Raw genomic sequence first — 25,112 nt, 5'->3', positions numbered from 1 at the left:
CATGGTCCTAGCCAACATTCCGATGTAGGACTATAGACTGTGCCTTGCATTCCCGACTGGAACTCCATGTGCATTGCACGATACCTTTGCTTTCTTGCCCTGCGCCTTCCTCACCACCACTTTGTGCATAGCAGAAACCCCTCGGGCAGATCCATACCTTTTCTTTGTAGTTTCGGAAGTAGTGACTGTTGCCTTCGCGTCTTCCATAGAATCCACATTTTCATCTTGAGGTTCTGTTTCCGGCTCCAAGCTTTTATCCAACTCCTCATCTGACTTGTCTTGTACTTTAGATATTTGTTTTTTATTTGCCATTTATCTTTTTCAATCTGAAAATGAAACATATATTTCATTAGTTACAAGCATATATAAATAGTTATAAACAGTCATAACTAAACTAGTGAAGTATGCATATATAAATAGTTATAAACAGTTATAAACAGTCAGACACGATGACTATATGCATTCATAAACAGTCATAAACATACGAAAATTCAAATAATATCATTAGGCTTAAACAATGCTAAACAGTTACAAAAAAGGAGATACATGACTGCAAATAATATTGTCACTTCTTAACCCAAGTACCCTTAATATTTTCTCTAATATTTTTTTCAACATCTTCACCGACATCACATATAGGAATTTGGCAGCAGAATGGGGGATTTTCCATGGTTGTGTCTCCTAAATCATCGTCGTTATACACATCTTGGTAGTCTCGAGTTGTAGAGGTTAATACAACGGACCACTTGGCATCCACCGGATCTTCAATATAATAAACTTGCTTTACTTGATCCATAGACACATATTTATCTCTCTTGTGGCCTTGTCGACTTAGATCGACAAGTGTGAATCCAAGATCATCCACCTTAATTCCCTTGTCATTATCTGCCCAATTACATAAAAATAACGGGGCTTTGAATGCATGATAATCTAGCTCCCATATTTCTAAGATAACACCGTAAAATGTCAAGTCACTTTCTACAGGGTTCAAATCTTTAGCGCTAGACACTTGGACAGTTTTAGCAACTAAAGACACTCCGCTGTTTTGAACAACCCTCATAACATCTCGCTCTTTTGTAAAGTATCGGACCCCGTCTACTAGATAAGCTTCGTAAGTCAAAACTGAAAATGATGGTTTTCCGGCTATCCATCTTATTGTCTCTGAAACTCCTCCAGGATTCTCCTCCATTTCACTACTAACCTACACATTTTCAGAAACAAAATACTTCTAAATTCCATATTACTACAGAGCAAATAAATTAGGCACAAATGAAACTATAAAAATACTAACTTTTTCTAGAAACCAATCGGCAAAAAGGCGATTGTGTTCTCTCAAGAGCCAATGAACACTTTTCTTTTTTCCTGGATGGATTCCCTCTAGATACTCCTTATGCATTCTAACAGAAATTATATAATCATTAACTAGCCAGTAAATATATAATTTATATATTAATTGAACAACCACAAAATTAATAAATTCTTACAAAATATATGGCTGTACTTCAATGTTGTTTAGAAGAACATGTAAATGAGCTTCATCCCGCTCTTTTTCATCGATTGATTTCATTGTCACAACAGATAATGGACCACTTAACTTGCCTTCATCTTTACGAAGACCAGCAGTGGTGCAAGCTTGCTTGACAAACTCTTGGCAGAATTCTACTGATTCTTCTCCCAGATAGCATTCAGCTACACAGCCTTCGGGGTAATAACGGTTGCGTACGTAACTCTTCAACACCTTATTAAACCTCTCAAATGCATACATCCATCTATAAAATACCGGCCGACATAACCGTAATTCCCGAACCAAGTGCACTATGAGATGTATCATTATATCAAAAAATGATGCAGGAAAGATTTTTTCCAACTCATAAAAAGTTACTATTACATCTGATTGAAATTTATCTAGTTTCGATACGTCTACAACTTTGCTGCACAAAGCATTAAAAAAGAAACACAACCTAATTATGGTGACCCTGACTTTTTTTGGAAGTACCGCACGAATTGCAATAGGAAGCAGTTGTTGGAGTAAGATGTGGTAGTCGTGGGACTTCATCCCAAACATCTTTAATTCTTCCATGGAAACACAGTTTTTAATATTCGACGCGTGTCCATATGGAAGTTTCATGTGCATTAACGATGACAACATTTTCTTTTTTTCTGCCTTGGACAAATTAAAAATCGAAGGGGGTAAGTAGGTTTTTTTTTCTCCTTTTTGTGGAGCTAGATCAACCCTAACCCCCATGTCAATCATGTCAAGACGAGAAGCTTCACTATCTTTAGACTTAGATTTCATATTTAGTAGTGTGCCGATCAAGCTATCACACACGTTCTTCTCGACGTGCATGACATCTAAACAATGACGGACATGGTGAAACTTCCAATATTCTAATTCGAAAAAAACCGACTTTTTCTTCCATGGACAATCAACCTTCTTTGACTTACTTACTTCCTTCCCAAACTGAAATTTAATTTTATCTTGCTGCAATAAAACCTCTTCTCCAGACAGAGGTTGACGTGCCTGCCCTAATTCTTGTTGTCCATTAAAAGCGGCCTTTTGCTTCCTATATGGATGATTCCTAGCCAAGTAACGCCGATGGCCTTGGTAACACATCTTCCTGCTATGGCTTAAATACTTGGCAACTGTATCATCAGCGCATACTGGACAACACATATAACCTTTGTTAACGCATCCGGACAGATTTCCATATACAGGAAAGTCATTTATTGTCCACAATAAAATTGCTTTTAAAGTGAAATATGACTTGGTGTATGCATCATAAACATTTGGTTCACCTTCTTCCCACAACTTCTTTAAATCATCGATTAAAGGCTGTAAATATACGTCAACATCATTGCCAGGCTCATGTGGACCGGAAACTAAAATTGTTAGCATCATAAATTTCCTCTTCATACATAACCACGGAGGAAGATTATAAGTCACTAATACTATTGGCCAACAAGAGTATCTATTGGTTAGACCGTTAGTATGTGGGTTTATACAATCTGCAGACAACGCCAAACGAATATTTCGTGCATCACTACCAAAGGCAGGCCACCTATAGTCGATATTTCTCCAAGAAGGAGAGTCGGCTGGATGCCGCATCTTTCCGTCTTCTATTCGCTGCTTTGAGTTCCAGGTCATTAGTTCAGATGTAGAAGGAGATTTAAACATCCGTTTGAATCTCGGTATAATTGGAAAATACCACATTACTTTAGCAGGAACATTAATCCTTATTTTACCATCCTTTCCTAACTTTCACCGAGATAAACGACACTTAGGACACTCGAAAGCATCAACATTTACCCCCCGATACAATATGCAATTGTTTGGACATGAGTGATATTTTATGTATTCTAGGCCCAAGTCGGATAAGGTTTTCTTGGCTTCATATGCATTAGGTGGCATCATATTGTCCTTAGGAAGGAGAGAGCCAACGGTAGACAGCAAATCATTAAAGGCACTATTACTAATTCCGAACCTAGCTTTCCAATTGTGCAATTTTAGCATCGACTCCAACTTGGTACATTCACTACCCTCATACAAAGGCTGTTCAACATCAGCCACAAATCTCCTAAACTGATACGACTCATTATTTTACTCACTCAAATTATATGCAGCATCACAAACATTGACTGTTTCTGATGCAAGGCCAGGGGAAGGTATCGGTGCGCGGGCAGACGTAGGTGCAGGGGCAGGCATAGATGCAGGGGTCGGAGCATTTCTATTAACTGATGACCTACTTGCAGACCCTTGTGTATGCCAAATCCAATCAAGGTACCCCAGACTAAAACCATTTTCATATAAATGTCCCCTGATAATCTTAACTGCAATTTTTTTGAAGTTAGCACATCTTTTACAGGGGCAGGGGATTGTTTTAGGATCACTAGCATTTTCCTCGGCAAATATCAAAAACTCTTCTACCCCGATTTCATAGTCAAGTGTGTCCCTATCTTTGAAAATCCAAGATTTGCCCATGCTATTCTCAAACTACCTGATTGTCAAATAACATATTAATTTACTATATACTATAGTACATTTACTACCTAGTATAATCAATATAAAATTCCTATATTCACTCATAAACCATGATATTTACAACAACAAGCCCCAAACACAAATATATTTACAAATAACACAAACACAAATATATACAAGCACTTGTTATTACATGTAAATCTGTATTTTAACTACACATACAACTACACATGCAACAACTACACATTTCAATTTCACATGCATACATACAACTACACAAATATATACATGCAGCCCAAACATATATAAATAGATATGTAAAGAAGAATATACCTAACAAAGCAAGCTCCAAAATCCCAAAAAACACAGCAACAAACTCCAAGACCAAAATCCAACTTAATTAGCTCCGAGATTTAAGCTTTAATAAACCCTTAGCTACAAGATTTAGCTCCAAGAAACTCTACTCCTCACCTTAAACTTCAATGAACACACTTAACTCCTTAATCTTCGAATCTGTCACAAAAATTGAAACAAATGAGTTCTAGGTTTAGAAAGTTGAAGAAATTGAGAGGTTTAATTGGAGATTCAAGGTCTAATCGGAAAGGGGGAAAGACAGTAAGCATACATTTGAGAGTTCTAGGTTTAGCAGTCGAGAGAGAAAGGGGGATGAGTGAATGAGTTTTTGTTTTTGTGGAGATTATAATTTTTTGTTTTTGTTTTGATTTTGATTTATTTTTAATTTTATGTTATAATGTTATTAAATTGAATGAGTGAATAGGCGGGATAGGGAAATATACTAGGGGGGGGAATTTGGCTAAGGGCGGGGAGCAAAAGGGAGAAGCAGCGGGCTCTAATTTTTTAAAATTGAGCCTAGACATCGGTTATTATGTCAACCGATGTTAAAAAGAAATTGGACATCGGTTTATATGTTAACTGATGTGACGTAGTTTTTAAAAGAACAACTTAGACATCATTTTACTCCAAAGCTGATGTAAACATACCAAAAAGACATCACTTTTTTTTATGTGATGTAAAAAAAGCTTTTAACATCAGTGACTTTTCTGACTGATGTCTAATGTGCGATGTCTAATGCTGATTTTCTAGTAGTAAGCCCCCAAATCCGAAGTCCGAGGATTTGGTCGTCACTATAAAACTTCAATCCAAATTAACCTATTTAATCAATAAATAAATGCCAGTGGAAGATATTTATTATTTATGACCCCAAACTACTCCAAGATCTTTTAAGGTTATAGTTCTAGAAAAAAGATATCCAAATTCCATAAATAATTTTTCACTTTCTTTTAAAACACTTTTCAATAAATTCCAATTCAAAACTAACCCGTTAGTATAACTTTGAAAAGAAGTATACTAGGCCCAAGTATAAAATACATAACTATAATATAATATAATATAAACAACTTTACACAATAAAACTTACACTAATTCGCAAACCCTAGACCAACCACCTTTCAAAAGCTTCTTCTTTGCTTCCTCGAATTACGCAATTGAACAGCGCAAACTAATCCTCACTGGAGGTTAAATTTAAAAACAGGCAAGTATGAGCGGAAGAAATGCTCAGCAAGATCATTATAGCGAATATATGGTCGTGTTGATATAAAACTGACATCTGCATTAGAGCAGAACATTTAAAATCATAATTGCTGAATCATAAAATTTTAGTTGAGGAACCCCAGAATTGGTTCCTTAATTGTGTTCGAAACCATTTTGATACTTTTGAGCGAAATGCTTCAGCAATACTTTGAATCTTGACGAGAATAAAACTCATAAAACAGTGTTTACGGAAATATCGTAAACCAGAATAACATGAAACAATGATTATGGATTAAATCATAAACTTTACTCAAAACCAAACTCTTGAAATTAATATTTATTTTGATGTCATATCAAATTAGATATCAATACGAACTTTGATGCTCACAACATCCCATACTGAAGTCAATATCAATCATCTATACTAATACCACCTTTGATATTTAACAACAATGTAATTATCAGCATAAATCAGAATCTGAATCAAAACTGCTTTTTACCATTATTCCAAAACAGAAACAGTTGATAAATCATTTATTCTATGAATATCAAAAATGATATGATAATTTAGATTGGGATCATTCTCCGACGGACGTACTATCACATGCTGATCAGCCCGTGTGATAGCACTGAGTCATGATTCGTAGAAACATGACCCCAAAAAAACATGAGTACTCAAATAAAAGGCAATATACCTGCATGTGGCAAAAATTGTGTCATAATATTTCATATGACACTTAGAAATAGCCCTCCGATGGACCGTCTGTCCCGGTCACTTACGCAATTATGATCCAATCTTAAAGCCTTTTATTGAAAAGGGGTCATAATAATTGACACCCAAAATAATTTTATTCCCCCAATTTCTTGGGTAGGAATATTCGCAACCAAATCATTTTTCTCGAAGTCCAAAACATTTATAAATCTGATAATTAGATAAGTAAAATCACTTAGCTATTCTGAACATAGAATAACAGATGAGTACTTGCATAAACAGAATTATTTAATTCAGCGATATGTAAAATATTTATCTATTCCGAACTGAGAATAAGAAAATCAACACTTGCATAAGAAGATTTAAAATAAATATCACTAGAACAATATGTGATGATAGAGATACTTGCATAATATTATTTAAAATAAACGTCACTTGAATGATAAGTGAATTCAGGGGTGCTTGCCTTTGAGATTTAGTAGTTAGTCACACTCGTATAAACGCAATTATCTCAGTCTGGCATCTCAATGCATCACCGTCTTTTACTGCGCTAAATCTCTGATCTGCTGCTCATGCAGTGCTGCAACCCAATATTCCACACTACTTAACTTTAGTCTTTATCCATTCCATCTAGTCCTGATCGTCTTGAAAGACTCGTATCTATAATTAAAATATAACACTTTAATCGTCTAAATGATAATAACTCGATGAACTGCGCGTCAGAAGCCTATCGTCTACCCATACGATAGCCCACACATAGATATAATAGACAAACACAGGACTCTTGACTCATGTACACATGTATTTCACATAACATATAAACACATAATCATATAAGCCACGTATCACATCATTTATATCACATATGACTCGGTTCATCAAAAAGTTCGACTCAAAAAGTTCACATAAAACGAAAATCGGGTCAAAATATGATTTATCGATCAAAAATCGACTCAGAATGATTCGTGAAACAAGCGACCTTTCGAAACAAAAGAATTTAGGTCTCGAAAGTATTTTTAATGAAAGCGGAATATTTTTCTGAGTCTGTACGCGTTCGTTTCGTATTAAAAGGACGAACGACTTATTTAATATGAATTTTTGAACATTTTTCGGAATTAAAATGGGTCTTCGACTCATTTTATAATTAAATAATAGGGCTCGAACACCCAAGAATAATTTTGTAAGAAATATCGAGCCTGGAAAATAATTTAAAATAATATTTTAAAGCTCAAACCTATTTTTCGAAATTTCTAAATCAAAATAAATTATTAAATCTAATTAAATAATCAATCAAAATTAATTAATAACTAATTAAATTAATTAATCAATTAATATTTAAATTAATTGACTAATTAAATAATTAATTATCAACTAAATTAATTAACTAAATAATTTGGATTTATTTTTGAATTAAAAATAAATTTTCAGAATTAAAAAAATAATTTTCAAAATAAAATGAATTTTTAGAAATTAAAATAGGATTTTTGAATTATTAATAAAACAGAAAATTACAGAAACAGAATTATGGAAATTGATTTGGGGAAAAATCAATTAAAACCGGATCGGAAATTCGGTTTAAAACGGGTCGAACCGAGTCGCCAAGAAACCCAAGAACAAGCCGGAAATTTGCAGATTCCGGCGAGTCCTCCGGGTTTCGGCGAACGTCGTTCACACTCCTTTGTCCCGATTTCGTGATTCTTTTCAATACAAAACGATTCACAGTCGTATCAACAACACAGACACAAGAACCATCTTCATAACGATCCGAAGATCGACAGCTCCGGCGGAAACCGCCATTATCGCCGTTAGCAAGCTCCAGATTCCGGCCAACTCGATTTACGTGATTCCGCAATCAAACAATAAACTTTTATACATAAATCGACTCTAAGAAACCTACTGAAGATATTGATACCATCAAAACAATCCAACAATCAGTCAATAAGAAACCCCTAATTCGGGGGAAAAACCCTAAATTACGAATTTACAAATTACTAATCATTTGAATGATTTGATGGCATAAACAGAAAGAGTATGAAAACCTGAGCATTTTGGTTACTAATACTTCAAATTCTGAAATCTGCATCACCCACAAATGATCGTTTGATCCTCAAGAACACCAAGAACACTTTTTCAAAGAATTTTCAGAAAATCAAACCTTAATTACTACATGATATTGAACTCTATTTTTTGAAGTATAATATATAAAATTGACCATAAAAACATGCTCTATAACATGGAATCATCAAAACACTCAGATAATCACGTCTGCAAAAATTCATATTTTTTTCACTAAATAATTCGAATTAAAATAATTAAATAAGAAAAATACCTTGATTTCTGGGCAAAAACTGATGATTGATTCAGAAAGAAGATTTCGAGAGCTTCATTTTGATATGCTGCACGTCCGAATCGGAGTTCGATAACGGCTTCGTTTGCGCGTTTGATTTTCAGGAACGTATCGGTTTCTAGGGTTTTTCTCTGTATTTACTGTATTTTTACTGGTTGCAACTGAATAAATGAAATAAGAAGTATGCTATTTATATTTACGGAATATTGGTTCGTTCTGGATCATTTTTGATCGTTAAATTAGTTGCTTAGCCGCTAAGTAACTACAAAACGATCCAAAATAGATTACTTAGTCGCCAAGTAACTATAAAAATGATACAATTTAATACCAGATTTGGATAATTATCAAAACCGAGCTTTTCATAAAACACCATATACGAAAATAATGTAAAAATATCCCATCTCTCAAGAATACGGGTTTTGTTGATTTATCGAAATGGTTATCATATCGAAAATTGTACGCCGGGACGCATACGGGTCAAACCGTAATCCAGATCGAAAAAGTCAAAACATGGAAAATGTCCGAAAACTACCGGATTAGGATAGGAAGGAGTTTTCGAAAGAGTTTCGAGTTGTAAAAACGCAAAAACGGTTGAGGTTGAACGATTCCCGGCTTTATAAAATAATTTTGGTAATTATTCAGAAAATAATTAATAATCTATAAATCATTATAAAATCATATAACACTCCAAAAATTACCAGAAAAATACCTTAATTATCTATATTTTAATATAAACATAGGAAAATTATAATATTCAAAGAATATCATGTATAAACATCCAAAGCATCAACTCCAATTACCAGATAATTCACCAAAATTCACATAAAATCACATGAACAATTTCAAATAATAATAATAATAATTGAATATATGGGATATTACAATATAAATAAATGTTGCAGGCTTGTTGAGCAATTTTGGCTCATCCCTATTATTGTTATTCACCTTGTTTTTCCGTTAAAGTTGAGAATGAAACCCATCCAAACTCGAGTAGTCAAGAAGCGGGACCCTCTGGCACCAAGAGTGTTTATTTCAATTCCAGAAGAGAGTTTTGAGATGCTAGAGCAGGTGTAACAGGATAAGTTTTAGTTGTGGGTTTAATAAAAGAAGTTTATTTTAAAATTTATATAGATAACTGGTTTGTAATAAAGAAGTTTTGTAAGACAGTTTATTTGAGTTGTTGTAATATATGTTGGTAAGTTGTTCTTGTTTTCACACCTTAACCTTAAAAGACCTTGATTAGTAATAATAAGGGTAATTATATGTTTATATTATTATTGTACAGGTCAGTTTGGTTGTTAGTGATAGTAGTACCCCAAATCTATACCCCGGATTTGAAGGGTGTTACAATTCTTATAATATCTGGAATGCTTATTGTAAAGACAAAACATATCCTATTTCCAGAACACAAGCGGTTGAACATCTGGAAATAGCTAAACAGAAGATTACAAGTCCTGATGTTCTGAATCATCTGAAAGCATCAACTTTAGTTGTTAGATCCTTACACACAGCTGATGAAGCAACTACTACACAAATCAATCAGATTAAAGAATCATTGATTGCTTCAAAGCTGCTTACTCATCAGGAAATTCAGAAACAAATTTCACCAATAGTTTCCAGACAAACTGCAATTGAAGCCAGTCAAGCTAGATTGGAAGTTCATCAAGCTCAAATGTTTGATCAACTTACAGAAGTACAAAATTCAATGGAGTTGATTCTTTCTCTATTGCTTGGTGATGATGCCAAAAGGGGGAGAAAATTATTAAATCTAAATTCAAGCAGCTGACATTGACAGGTACTAATGATGAAAATTCTGATAAAGGTAATAAGGGGGAACAAGAGAGCAAAAGTAAAAGAGGTGACGAGCTAGTTGGACTTAGTGGTTCATCAAAAGCAATCACTAGATTTCAGTCTAGACAAGAAAGAGGAAGCAAGAGGAATGAAAGAAGAGTTGAAGAATTGATTATGACTACTAAAATAAAAAGCAACAATCTTCACAAGTCACAACTTCTGCTGATGAAGACCAAGGTATCCTGGAGAAAGAAGCTGGTGCTGAAGCAAGCCAATATCTTCAAATTATGAAAGTTAAAGGAAGAAAGATAAATCTATTCAACAAGGATCCAAAGATTCAATTATTTGATTCTGAGGTAAGTAGAAGAATATTTGCAAAATAAAATCCTGGAGTTGATCTTGAACAACTAAGGAAAATAGAGGAAGACTTTAAAAATTCTATGAAGATAGCAAATGCTGATATTGTTGTTGTTTCTTAAGTACTTTATGAAGATGATCCTTCTAACAGACCAACCAGATGTATAGTTATAAGGGAAATCAGTCAGGTGGAAGATGAAAGATCACTCATATCAGAAGCTATTAGAACTGCTGGCATGAAGTTTAAAGGAATGGAGAAAATAGAAGAAAAGTCAAGGATTTCAAAGACTAAAGCCAAAGCTAGAGTCAGTATCTAAGAAATCTAAATATTAAACTCTGATAGATATAATCTATACAGTAGTTCAAGCTCTTGATACTGAAGAAAATTTACTTGAAGCAGAAATCATCCAAGCTGGTCAAAGAAGGAAGATTTTTGGAAGCATTCTGAGCTGAGGAAGTGGAATTAACCTCTGACATTGCTCAAGTTAAAGAAGCAGTTCAGGATGAAGAGTTAAAGTCTGATATTCACTGAAGCAAGATTGAATATGCATACTTGATTCCTACATTTAGATAGTTTTGACGTCATCAATTGGAACTTGTCCATAATTCCATAATGAACAAGTAGGGGGAGATTGTTGGGAGCAATTGATGATATCAAACAGAAACTATCAGAAGTTCACATAAGAACTTATATATCAACGGATGCTGATGACTTCAATGGATGATGAAACATCAACGGATGATAGGATATCAATGGATGACGGTTTCAATGAATGATGATGTCAACGGATAATAAAATCAGTATTTGTCACATCAGTTGATCTTTGAAGAGGAAAAGAAAACAGGAATTTCAAGGCAGTGAAGGATTTTATCTCAGAAGCAATAGTATAGGTTTCCTTGTTGTTAATAGAATAGGATTTCTTATACATTGGAAGCTGTGCTCTGTATAAAGCATAGTTTAGGTTCATGCTATAAGCATTGCGACATTGTTATATCTTTCGCATAACCTAGCAGCTCTCAAGGATATTTATTCATCCTTTCGAGAGAGTACATGTGTATTAGATTATATCAACTGTATTCACCCCCCTCTATATTTGATTAAGGGCCTAACATTTCTTTTCTTTTTTAAGTTATTTAGTGATAATTTCCTTCAAAATTATCCAGGTTTACCAGAGTAAAATCTTGTATAATTCAGTTTAATTTTTCAGATAATTGTTCAGGTTATTGTTATTTATATCCAGATTACTGTTTATTTGAGCATTTCATAGTAGTGGCCCATTTATTTTATTTTCTTTATTTTGTTATCTTTTTGTGAGATTTTGAGCAGAACGATATAATCTTTATGTAGCAGGTACTAAAGACGCCGGTAAATTTATAACATGGATAAAAGGATTTCATGCATGAATATTTTCTAGTCATGTTAAGATTTCTACATATTTACATCCATGCTTAGCAGATTACAAATATTTCTTATTTTACTTTCAAAAAATAGGTCCTTGTTAATTGGCGTTTATATCCACTTAAAATGCTTTGTAAAGCTTCGAATTGATATTTTGTACTCGAGTTGTTTATGTTTTTGATACATTTTTGTGCTAAATTGGTGTTAGGAAGGTTCCTCAGATGTTCGCCTATTGATCACCATAAAAAATCAGCAAATAAAATAGAAGCAAGATTATTCCAGAAGGTCAGTGCGCCCGCGCTGTGCTAGCGCGCGCCCGCGCCGTGCTAGCGCGCGCCCGCGCCAGTTTTTCAGAGATCTTGTTTTGTCAGAGATCCTATATAACGACAACTTAAAGACGTTTTTCATAACAGAGACGAAGGAGAAGACGGCGTGAAGACCTAGGAGCACAAATACAACGAAGGCGAAGAGGATCTAGTTTATTCTTGTGATTCTTTGTTTAAGTTATAATCTTGGATGCTAGTTTTCTTATTTGTTAAACCTATACTCTTGTGTAACGTACTTTAATTATTATTCAGTTTATAAAGACTTAGTTTATTCTACCATGCTTTCATCGGAACCCATGGAGATGATGGGTTCGGTTATGAACTAATCGTTATCGTGGGGTTCTAGCGGATTTACTTATGGATTTCTTTAGTTAATTTATTTTGATATCTTAATGTGTGGTGATTGTATGCTTTTCTAGTATTGGTTGTGCTTATTCGTCTTATGAGCGTCGCGAACTTATAAGATAGCGTGTTAATCTCTATTGAAGTGAAAGTAAATATAGGGGTTTAGAACTTGATATGCTAGCATTGGTTCATGTATTTATTATGCATAATTCATAGGTAATTTTAACCATCTTACTTTCCCTATATATTCATGATAGATAACTTGCGCAATAAATCGTCATGTTGTCAAAATCTATAGACATATAGGGTCTCAATATACTTGGTGTATAATCAGCTTCTATCTCTTTTGTGGATGTCTGGTGGTAGGGTATTCGTGCAACAAAAGTTGGCATTTACTAGTTTCGTGTTATCTGATTAGTTGTCATCCCCATTGCATGCTAAGTTTAAGAACAAAGGATATTGAATGAAGTAGTAATGAAGTTAGAATCCCATGTTTGTCTCATATAGTAAATCAAACCCTTTTAATCTCTTAGTTAATTGTATGTTAGTTAATCGTAGTTATCAACAATCTCAACTTGTTAATCGTCTTAGCATTAAATAATAACCAAATAACTGTTGCCTAAATATATTAATTGAAATTAACCTAAACCAGTCTCTGTGGGAACGAACTAGAAAGAATTATATACTACTTGCCAACGCGTATATTTGCGTGAATATTACCCGTGTTTTCATCCTATCAATTTTTTGGCGCCGCTGCCGGGGACTCGGTGTTAGTTTTAGTTTATGTGCTTGACATCAGTGGTCGTTAAAGTTCACTGACTCGGACATTTAACTTAATTGTTTGCTTGTTGCTTTTTCAGGTACTCTAGAGAGCGTTTATGCTAACGCATTCTTGATCTCGAAAGAGAACACTGAATAAAGAGGAGGAAGAAGTTTTAGTAGAGAAAGAAGTTCTTGTAGAAGAGGAGAAAGTTGAAGAAGAAACTCTTGTTGCAATGGGAGAACCAGAAGTGAATACGAAGGCTTTGATGGATTACTCTTAACCGAAGATCAATGATATTCAGTCTAGTATTGTCAGACTAGCCATCGCGGCTAACATTTTTGAAATCAAGACTAGCACGATTTAGATGGTGCATAACTCAGTCCAGTTTGGGGGTTCTCCGACGGAAGATCCTAATATGCATATTAGAGATTTCATTGAGATCTGTGACACTTTCAAATTCAACAATATTTCTGAAGATGCTATAAAGCTAAGGCTTTTCCCATTCTCTCTGAGGGATAAAGCTAAGAGTTGGTTGCATTCTCTACCACCAGGCTCTATCACCAAGTGGGAAGATCTTGCTCATAAGTTTCTTACAAAATTCTTTCCTATGGCAAAGACAGTTGCAATCAGGAATGCTCTTACTCAATTTGCGCAGCAATCGGGAGAGTCTTTATGTGAAGTTTGGGATCGTTATAAAGAGATGCTTAGAAAGTGTCCTCGTCATGGGATGCCTGAGTAGATGATTATAAACTACTTTTATAATGGTTTGGGTGCGACTTCTAGACCCATGCTTGATACAGCATCAGGTGGAGCCTTATGGGCTAAGAGCTATGATGAAGCTTATGATTTGATTGAACTGATGGATGCTAATGTATATAAGAACCCTTCTCAGAGACTAACTCAAGGCAAGGTAGCAGGAATTCTGGAGGTAGATTCACCTACTGCTATAGCTGCTCAGCTTAAGGCTTTGACGATGATGGTGGATTCTTTGGCTTATTATGGAGTTAATCTGATCACTAGTGTTTGCGATCTTTGTGCTGGTGCGCATGAGATGAAGCAGTGTGCTATTTCTAGTGAATCAGCTCAATTCCTGAGCAACTTTTAGAGGTCGTAGCAACCAGTTCCAGCCACATATCATCCCAACAACCGCAATCATCCTAACTTTAGCTGGAGCAACACTCAAAATGCGGTGCAACAACCTTATCAGCAGTATGCATCAAAGCAATATAACCCCCCTGGTTTCCAGCAACCGCAATATACACCAAGACAACAACTCCAACTACAACAATCTATTGAAAAATATGAATTGGAGGAGTTGAGACTCATGTGCAGGAGCAAAGCGGTTTCTATCAAGACCTTGAAGAAACAAATTGGGCAGATTGCCAATGCCTTGCTGAATCGACAACCTGGTACATTCCCTGCTGAATTGACAACCTGGTACATTCTCTAGTGACACAGAAGTTACAGGGAAGAAGGAAGCAAAAGAGTAGGTTAAGGCAATTAAATTGAGATCTGGGAAGGTTGCAAGCCAAGAAAAAGCTCAAAGTCCAGAATCTGAAGATGTGGCTGAAGAAGAAGTGCAGAAGGAAGCAGAAGTGGAAACAAGGAAGAAAACAGTGGAACACACTCCTATTGAGGGTAATACAGAGGAGAAACAGGTCTATCCTCCACCTCCTTTTCCTAAGAGGCTGCAAAAGAAAAAGTTGGATAAGTAGTTTGCTAAGTTTCTGGAGGTGTTCAAGAAACTTCATATCAACATACCTTTCGTTAAAGCTCTTGAAACAATGCCTAGTTATATGAAGTTTATGAAAGGTATTCTCTCTCGGAAGGTGAAGCTCGATGACTTAGAGACCGTTGCTCTCACAGAGGAATGCAGTGCTGTGCTGCAACAAAAGTTGCCTCTAAAGCTTAAATCCTGGGAGTTTCACTATTCCTTGCACCATTGGAAAAGTGTCATTCGACAAATGCTTATTTGACTTGGGAGCTAGCATCAATATGATGCCTTTTTCTATCTTCAAGAAGTTGGACTTATCTGATCTAAAGCCTACTTATATGTCCTTGCAGTTGGCCAATCGTTCTATTACATATCCACGTGGCATTGTGGAGGTTGTCTTGGTCAAGGTGGACAAACTTATCTTTCCTGCTGACTTTGTAATTCATGATTTCGAGGAGGATAAAAAGATTCCCATAATCTTGGGAAGACCATTCTTGGCTACGGGCCAAACCTTGATTGATGTGCAGAAGGGTGAGCTCACTATGTGAGTACTGGATCAGGATGTGACTTTTAACGTATTCAATTCCAGAAAATTCCCTACTGATAACGAGGAGTGCTTAAAAGTGGAATTGGTCGATTATGTGGTTACTTCAGAAATTGATCAAATGCTAAGGTCTGATGCCTTAGAGAAGGCCTTGTTGGGGAATTAAGATAGTGAAGATGATGAAGGTGATGAGCCATTGCAGTATTTGAATGCTTCTCCTTGGAAGAGAAGGCTGGATATGCCATTTGAATATCTTGGATTGGAAGAACTGAAAAATTCTCCAAAGCGCCTCAAGCTATTTATTGAGGAAGCTCCTATACTCGAGCCTAAACCATTTCCTGAACAATTAAGGTATGCTTTTTAGGTGATGCATAAACTTTGCCAGTTATTATTGCATCTGACCTTTCAAGTAGTTATGAAGAAAAGCTCTTGAGAATTCTGAGAGAATTCAAATCGTAAATTGGTTGGACTATAGCAGATATCAAGGGAATCATCCCTTCTTATTGTATGCAGAAAATTCTGCTAAAGGAAGGAAGTAAGCCTACTGTTGAGCAACAGAAAAGGCTGAATCCAATCATGAAAGAGGTTGTGAAGAAGGAAATTCTCAAGTGGCTAGATGCAGGGATCATCTATCCTATTTTTGACAGTTCTTGGGTGAGTCCAGTTCAGTGTATGCCGAAGAAAGGAGGCATCACAGTTGTTTCTAATGAAAAGAATGAGCTCATTCCTACTCGAACAGTCACGGGGTGGAGAGTTTGCATAGATTAGAGGAAGCTGATAAGGCCACAAGGAAGGATCACTTCCCTCTTCAATTTATTAATCAGATGCTTGACAGGTTGGCTGGGCATGAATACTATTGTCTTATGGATGGCTATTCGGGTTATAATCAGATTTTCATTGCTTCATAAGAACAGTAAAAAACTACCTTCACTTGTCTGTTTGGTACTTTTGCCTTCAGAATAGTTTTTTTTTTAGGTTATGTGGTGCACCTGCCACATTTCAGAGATGTATGATGGCCATTTTCTCTTACATAATTGGTCAGAATATGGAGGTGTTCATGGATGATTTCTCTGTATTCGATGATTCTTTTGACGAGTGCTTGCAAAATCTTGGCGCGGTTCTTAGATGGTGTGTTGAGACCAATCTGGTTCTCAACTGGGAGAAATGTCACTTTATGGTGCAACAAGGCATCATTCTTGGGCACAAGGTCTCTAGTAAAGGTCTTGAGGTGGACAAAGCCAAGCTGGTGATCATTGAAAATCTTTCTCCAACAATTTCAGTTAAGGGAGTCCGCAGCTTTCTTGGTAATGCGGGTTTCTATCGGCGGTTCATCAAGGACTTCTCTAAAATCTCTAAACCCTTGTGCAATCTTCTAGAGAAAGATGTTCCTTTCAAGTTTGATGACGAGTGCCTAGCTGTTTTTAAGAGCTTAAAGAATAATTTGATTACGGCACCTGTCATAATTGCACCTAATCGGGATGAGCCGTTTGAAATGATGTGTGATGCAAGTGACTATGCAGTTGGAGCAGTTATTGGGCAAAGGAAGAATAATGTATTTCATGTGGTCTACTATGCTAGTAAGACCCTCAATGGTGCTGACCTGAACTATACTACTACTGAGAAGGAACTTTTAGCCATTATCTACGGTTTTTAGAAGTTTCGAACTTATTTGCTTGGGACGAAGGTGACTGTTTTCACTGATCACGCTGAGATTCACTGTAATATCCAGGATATCGCACGTAATTATTTTATCAATAAATGATTTTTTTTATTTATATATGTAATTATTATGTGAATTTTGGTGAATTATCTGCTGATTGATAATAATATTTAGATGTATATATGTGATAAAATGTGAGTGTGTTAATTTTATTATGTCCAAAATAAAATATAGATAATAAAGGTATTTTTCTGGTAATTTTTGGAGTATTATATGATTTTATATTGATTTATGAATTTATTAATTATTTTCTGAATAATTACAAAATTATTTTGTAAAGTCGGGAATCGTCCAACCTCAACCGTCCGAAAACTCCTTCCTAACCTAATATGATCGTTCCGGATATTTTTCATGTTTTGACTTTTTCAATCCGGATTACGGTTTGACCCGTGCGCGTCCCGACATAAAATTTTCGATATGCTAACCAATTTTGTTAATCAATAAAGCCCGTGTTCTCGAAAGACGGGATAATATTACATTATTATCGTATAGAGTATTTTATAAGAAGTCTGATTTTGATAATTATCCAAAACTGATATCAAATTGCATCGTTATTGCAGTTACTTAGCGGCTAAGCAACTATTTTATTGATCCAATACGATCCAAAACAAACTAATATTCCGTAAATATAAATAGCCTATTTATTATTTCATTTTATTCGTTTATTCATTTGCAACTAGTACGAATACAGTAAATACAGAGAAAAACCCTAGAAACCGATACGTTCCTGAGAATCAAACGCACGAACGAGGACGTTACCGAACTCCGATTCAAGCGTACAATATATCAAAACGAAGCTCTCGAAATATAGAATCATAATAAATCATCAAATCAAACTCAGAAATATCAGGTAATCTTCTGTCTAATTGTTTTAATTTGAATTTATTATGGATTAAATTATGAATTTTTGTTCTTGATATTTTTGATATGATTTGATGATTCCATCGTGTAGATAATATTTTTCTGGTCAATTTGGTATATTATATGTCAAAAACTGAGTTCAATAACAAATTGAAATTGATGATTGATTCTCGGATTATGAAATTAGGGTTTTTAAACTTTGAATGTTCTAAATTGAAATTGGGATTTTAAAATTGGTTGATTCTGCGTTGGAATTGAAGATAGCAATGAATAGATCGTGCAATAATGGTTCGATTGATGTGTACAACATGATCCGAGGAGGCCTGGATGTAACTCGCCGGAAAAAAAACGCTCGTGGCGGCGTCGGAAAACTTCGGCGAAGTTTTCCGACCAAACCACGAGCTATTCGTACTTTTTACTTGTAGCAACGTGTTCCTGGAGTGAAGAGCTGCAAATCTGCAGTTTTTCGTGGTGTTATGGGCGAGTTCGACTCGGCCAGCGGTGTCGTCGCCGGAGAAGACGGCACAATTGCAAATTGGTTCCCTTCTTTTGCAAAATTCACATTTTAGTCCCTGAAATTTCAGAAACCTAAAAAAACGGATTCTTGTTTAATTTTATTATAAAAATGATATTTTATTATTTAAAAAAAACAGAAAAATCAGTTATTTAACTATTTTATATTTAGAAAATTATTTTAATTATTTAATTATTTAAAAATAAATCGAAATTATTTTATTAATTAATTTTAATTAGTTTTCAATTATTTTAATTAATAGATTAATTTATAATTAATTGATTAATTAATTTAATTAATTATTAATTAATTTTAATTAATTTAATAATTAGATTTAGATATTTAAAATTGATTTAAAAATTTCAAACAATAGTTTCGAGCTTTAAAATATTATTTTAAATTATTTTCAAGCCTCGATAATTATTATAAAATTATTTTAAAGCCAGATTCTGGTGTTCAAGCCCTATTATTTAATTATAAAATAATTCGGAGTCCCGTTTAAATTCCGAAAAATGTTTAAAAATTCGTAATAAATAACTGTAACATCATTTTAACCCCGAATCCTCTTTGATTAATTATTTTAATGAAATATATTACGTGTTACGTGTTATATATGGTCTAATTGATGCGTAATATGATTGTACGTGCATTGTTTGACTGTTTCTGCTGTAACTTTTAATCCTTACGTCGGATTTGGGCGAAACGAAGGGTAGTTAGAAGCTTGTAACGAATAGAATAAGATGAGAAGTAGTATTGATAAGTACATGTGATGTTTAACCGAGGAAGCGAGATGTAGAAAGGGAAAGCAGGTAGTCAGTAAGTGGGAATCAATTGATAAGTGCTAGTATAGTAAAAGTGAATCGATAAGGCAAGTGTCCCTGAACTTTCTTGTAGTATACTTGTGAATACTTTTAAACTCTTTTGATTATGTTGCAATTATTCCCAGTAATTCCTAGTCTATATTGCAAGTACTTCAAAGTACTCAACCCTAACCCTGATTCTTATTGATCTTGAGCCATAAACCTTGTTCCTTGTAAACTATTGATTGTTGAATTCTCAAATACAAATCACACATATACGATACTACTCCCCAAATATATATATACCACACATTGATTCTTGGTACTGAATTTCTTGATTTACTAACCCTTTTTATTTGTTTAAAAGAAGACCACTCTCTGTAACCCTTGAACCCTAGGTCTTCTACTTTTGATACCTCCTTTGATTAAAAGCCAATTCTTATGATTCCATTGTTATACCTACCTGGAAATCTTGAATCACCTTAAACTTCAAGATAAAGATTTTTTATGATCCAATTATTAATATACATTATTTATCGGATTGTTATTTTGGAATTGGATTGTTTTCAAATATGGACCTGATTCGTGGTCGGACCAGATTCATGGTCAAATTAGGCCAATATGTGCCTTGGATCCAGTATATAGAGCAAAGCTGGGAGCCTTGCTCGGGGTTAGTGCATGACTGATCAGCAGCCTAACCTTGGTTTTAAAGTTAAAAAAAATAAATATCCAATTCTAATCATTGCTTATCGGTAAACTTGATTCCTTATATCATTTCAATTGATCATTGTTAATCTCAGTTACTGTCTTTGTGACTTGCTGAGCTAGTTGGCTCAGTCTTGCAAAACTGTTTATATTCTTTTCCAGTGAAAAAGGAAACTGGTGGAAGCGAGGACCCCCAGTCGAGTATGCGAGCTAGATATCCAGGTTGATTTGGAATAGACTAGCAGAGGATGTTTGGTTTGGTTTGGTTGTGTTTATAGTTTGTAATAAAGTTGAAACTTCAGATGTAAGATAAATAAACTGGATTTTAGAATGTTTGTGTAATAAATAAGATTGTGGCTTGTGGACATACTTTAAACTGCATCGATCTGTGGATTATGGTAAGTAGGGTCATTTTATATACATACTATTATATTCAAAACAGGTTTAAAATGGTGTGTATGTGTATTGTGGGCCCCAAACTTCTGACCTGGGTTTAGAGGGCGTTACATTCACTATCTTGTCTCCAAGGACTCGAAGCCTAGACTGATTCGATGGGTTCTTTTACTACAATAGTTTGAGTTAGAGATCAAGGATAGAAAAAGTACTGAGAATCAAGTTGCTAATCATCTTTCTCGTTTAGAGGGCCGAAGTGCAACTTCACAGGATAAGACATTGATAAATGAGTCTTTTCCTGATGAGAAATTATTTGGGGTACAAGAAGAGGAACCGTGGTTCGCAAATATTGTAAACTATCTTGTGAGCAACATTATGCCTACAAACTTATCTTCTCCTCAAAGGAAGAAGTTTCTTCATGAGGTGAAGTGGTACATGTGGTATGAGCCATTTTTGTTTCGGCAAGGAGCTGACCAAATCATCAGGAGATGTATTTCGTATAACAAGACGGAGGGTATCTTGCGATATTGTCATTCGACTATTTATGGAGGCCACTATGGTGGAGAAAAGATAATAGCTCGTATCCTTCAAGTATGATTCTTCTGGCCTACATTGTTTAAGGATGCGCATCGGTTCATTTTAAAGTGTGATCGCTGCAAGCTTGTTGGTAATATATCCAAGAGGGATGGGATGCCTCTTAATGTGCTTCTCGAGGTTGAGGTCTTCTATGTTTGGGGAATTTACTTCATGGGGCCATTTGTCTCATCTTGCAATAATCAGTATATCTTGCTGGCGGTTGATTATGTCTCGAAATTGGTGGAAGTTAAAGCTTTGTCGACGAATGATGCAAAGGTAGTTCTTAACTTTCTTCACAAGCAGATATTCATGAGATTTGGGACTCCAAGAGTCATAATCAGTGACGAGGGATCGCATTTCTGCAATCGTAAGTTCACTGCTATGATGCAGAGATATAATGTGATTCATCGCATTGCTACAACCTACCATCCTCGGACTAATGGTCAAGCTGAGGTATCTAACAGAGAGATCAAGCAAATTCTAGAGAAAGTTATATGTCCATTAAGGAAGGATTGGTCTTTGAAGCTGGATGAAGCTGTTTGGGCGTATCAGACAGCATACAAGACTCCGTTAGGCATGTCACCATTTCAATTGGTTTTTGGTAAGGGATGGCAACAAGTTCTTTTGTTCAACTCTCGTCTCCGTCTTTTTCCTGAGAAATTGAAGTCGAGGTGGTCAGGGCCGTTTATTGTCAAAACTGTGTTTCCACATGGAGTGGTGGAGATTTTTGAGAATGATACAGGCCAAGCATTTAAGGTGAATGGATAGTGTTTGAAGCATTACTAAGGGAATACGGCAAAATGCGAGGTGATTATTGCCATTTTATTATCCACTTGATCTCGAGTATTCTACGTTAAGCTAGAGACGTAAACCAAGCGCTTCTTGGGAGGCAACCCAAATTAGTTGTATATTAGTAGATAGAGGAAGAAGAAAACTCAGAAAAAAATAAAAAAACTGAAAAAGTTGGGTGTCAACTACAGTAGCATGGCACGCCTGCACTGGAAGCGGGGCGGCCGCGCTAAAATTCCAGTAGCTGCGCGCGTCTGTGCTGGTATACGGGGTAGCCGCGACTGAATTACAGTAGCACAGTACGGCCGCGCTGCCAGGCGTGGCGGCCGCGCTAGGTCCCTGTACCCGAAAAAAATTAAACAACGGAAAAATACATACTAACACAAAATCACCCGGATTTCTAAACCTACCCATTACCCGCACTAACCCACAATCACAAACCACTTCTAATTCTAAACCCTAATCTATATTTATAAACTCACACATCCATACAACCATCTCCACTACATTCATAATTCTTAAACACATAAATCTCTCTATACACTTTATTATTCTCTCTTATTCGAATTTAATGGCTCCCAAGAGACAAAGAACTCAAGTTAACAGCAGCACCACCGATTCTTCTAGTATTTGGGGTGTGAGGCCTAGGTTTTCTACTCCAGAGGCTGAAGCGGAGTATGCGAGGCTGTTGACGAAGCCGATTACGAAGGAGAGGGGTTTTCTGCAATCGGGAAAGGATGGTAAGTTGCTTGAGATGATTCTGGATATGGGTTGGGTCGCTTTTTGCGAGGCACCTGCTACTGTGCCCATGATTTGTTCGCGAGTTTTACATTATTGCGAAGGCGGATCAGAATAGTTTTACTGTGGTGAGGGAGTTGACGGTGCATTACAGTACTGAGGTTATTCGGAGGGTGATCAACCAGCCCGAGAGGAGGCCAGAGCAGGAGGATTGGAATGCTAAGACAGGGGACGATTTTAACTTGGACTTGATTGTTGCTACGTTGTGTGTTCCAGAGACTCAGTGCAAGTTCAAGAGGGGCACAAACGAGTATGCCACTTTCCCTGCCTCATGCATGAACAGGTTTGCACGTGCATGGAATTCTTTTATTTGTGCAAAAATTATGCCATCTTCTCACGTGCATGATGTTACTGTGGAGCGTGCACGGTTATTCTGGGGGATTATACAGGGAGATTATGTGGATCTTGGGTCGGTGATTTATCAGGGTATTCTGAGGTTTTTACGTGGGAGCACTACGGGTTCTATTCCGTATGCATCGATTGTGATGAAGCTGTGTATGACAGTTGGAGTTAATTGGCCCGCACATGAGGAGCTTCAGCTTCCTAGTGCCCCTATTGACAGTTCTATGCTTTTGAATATGCAGGAGTGGTACGGTGGGAAGCCGGATGAAAAGGGGCTCGGCTACACATATGATCACTTGCCGGGTGGACAGCCAGCTGTTCAGGCATAGGCTGGTGGTATGACTCAGGCCAACAGAGCAGCATGGAGACATCAATTGGGTGAGTCTGATCCTTCAAAGAAGAAGCAGTAGGAAGCAGAGGGCAGTTCTGGTTTAGGTCTAGCGGTATGAGGCGGATGGAGCGATGCATGACATCCATTACAGGTTTGCATAAGACCTTACCTAGGCATTAGGGACAGCTTTTAGAGCCATAGGAGTTGACATCTAGTGGCCAGTTTTTGGTTAGGATTTTGTTTACCCGCCTCCTGACACTCCACCTGCGGAGGGTGATGATCCTGATTCCGAGTAGGTATGCCTGATTCCTTACTATTACCTACACTGAGCACAGTGAAAATTTTAAGTTTGGGGGTGGTACTTAAGGAATATATGTTTGTGCGAGTCCATATAGTTTAAATATTCATTCTAGTTTAGTTTCATATAGTTGCACATTTGTCATGTATTTTTTTTTATTTTGCATGTTAGTATGTTGTATATAGTTTCATGCATGTGCATTATAACATGATCCCGTAAGTTAATTTACCGATTAATTTGTGATATTGATGCGAGTGTAGTGATGTCGTATATAGGGATTTTAAGTCCTATCGAGTTGATTTGCATGCTAGAAGCAAGTAAATTTCACTGAAGTCTTATAGGTTGCTTGCTTGCTAGATCAATATAATGGTTTGTTTATTTGTTGAGGTTTAATCACTTGTTTATAATTAGAATGTATGATATTCTCTTAGCGGCGAAATAAAATGGATTTTTATAAAATGGAGAAAACATTGGATTTCATTGCTAGTTGTTGTGGCTATGTGTCAAATGGCTAGTAGCCGGCTCATTTTATATGAGTAGTCTAGGGTTCAGCGAGATGGAGCGAAACACACTCGCTCAGAAATTGAAAAAAATAGAGAAAAATGGAAAAATAGAAAAGAAAAGAAAAAAAATATGTGTTAATGCATAATTGATCACGAGTGGGCTCTTTAATACTCGAGTTATTAAGTTCTTAGGGGACTTTGTGCCTGGTGACCTAAGGCTTTTATAGTCTGGGATCCACTAACCTAACATTCGCTACATGGGTATTATTGTATAAGTCTTTTGTGGACCTCACTCATTGCACGATCAAATAAGCATATATGTGTTTCTTATGTGTTAGCAATAAAATCATGAATCCTTGTATAACTACGATAAAAAAATTGAAGTGTTATCAGTCATTTTGAGTTTAGCATTTTTTTCTATTTATAACCTTGTGATTGCCTTGATGAGTAGTGGGTCATGGTTGTTGATCTTGTTGCGGGAGTAAATCTATTAAACATTTGCACACACACACACATGTTTCTAGCTTATAAGTTGATTTGTGGGATTTGATTGATCTTTGTGCGTCTAATTGCATTTGTTAAGATGTTGCTTATTGATTGGTTGAGTTATTCTATTGGGATCGTTGCATTCATGTAGTTTGCATTCATGCATTT

At 35.9% G+C, this 25,112-nt stretch overlaps 1 protein-coding gene and 1 non-coding gene across 2 annotated transcripts; both read right to left on the bottom strand.

The window, feature by feature from the left end:
* Nucleotides 1-565: 565 nt before the first annotated feature.
* Nucleotides 566-3,145, bottom strand: LOC141680160 (uncharacterized). The gene is made up of 3 exons (XM_074486459.1): nt 1,485-3,145; nt 1,292-1,397; nt 566-1,201 (listed from the first exon to the last, which is right to left on the bottom strand). The coding sequence occupies exons 1-3, from the start codon at nt 3,143-3,145 to the stop codon at nt 566-568; spliced, it is 2,403 nt and encodes an 800-aa protein (XP_074342560.1).
* An 11,047-nt stretch (nt 3,146-14,192) lies between these two features.
* On the bottom strand, nt 14,193-14,299 carry LOC141681402 (small nucleolar RNA R71). The gene has a single exon (XR_012558841.1). It is a non-coding gene; the product is annotated as a small nucleolar RNA R71 (small nucleolar RNA).
* Nucleotides 14,300-25,112: the final 10,813 nt, after the last annotated feature.

This window comes from Apium graveolens, chromosome 8 (assembly GCF_009905375.1).
Source record: "Apium graveolens cultivar Ventura chromosome 8, ASM990537v1, whole genome shotgun sequence".
Lineage (NCBI taxonomy): Eukaryota > Viridiplantae > Streptophyta > Magnoliopsida > Apiales > Apiaceae > Apium > Apium graveolens.
The sequence above is the reverse complement of the archived record's forward strand: the minus strand, read 5'-3'. Positions and strand labels throughout refer to the sequence as shown.

Coding starts and splice junctions, on each gene's coding strand:
- LOC141680160 (XM_074486459.1), bottom strand. CDS start 3,145: ATGACCTGGAACTCAAAGCAGCGAATAGAAGACGGAAAGATGCGGCAT. Junction 1,398..1,484: donor GAAGTACAGCCATATATTTT/GTAAGAATTTAT, acceptor AATTTCTGTTAG/AATGCATAAGGAGTATCTAG. Junction 1,202..1,291: donor CCGATTGGTTTCTAGAAAAA/GTTAGTATTTTT, acceptor GAAAATGTGTAG/GTTAGTAGTGAAATGGAGGA.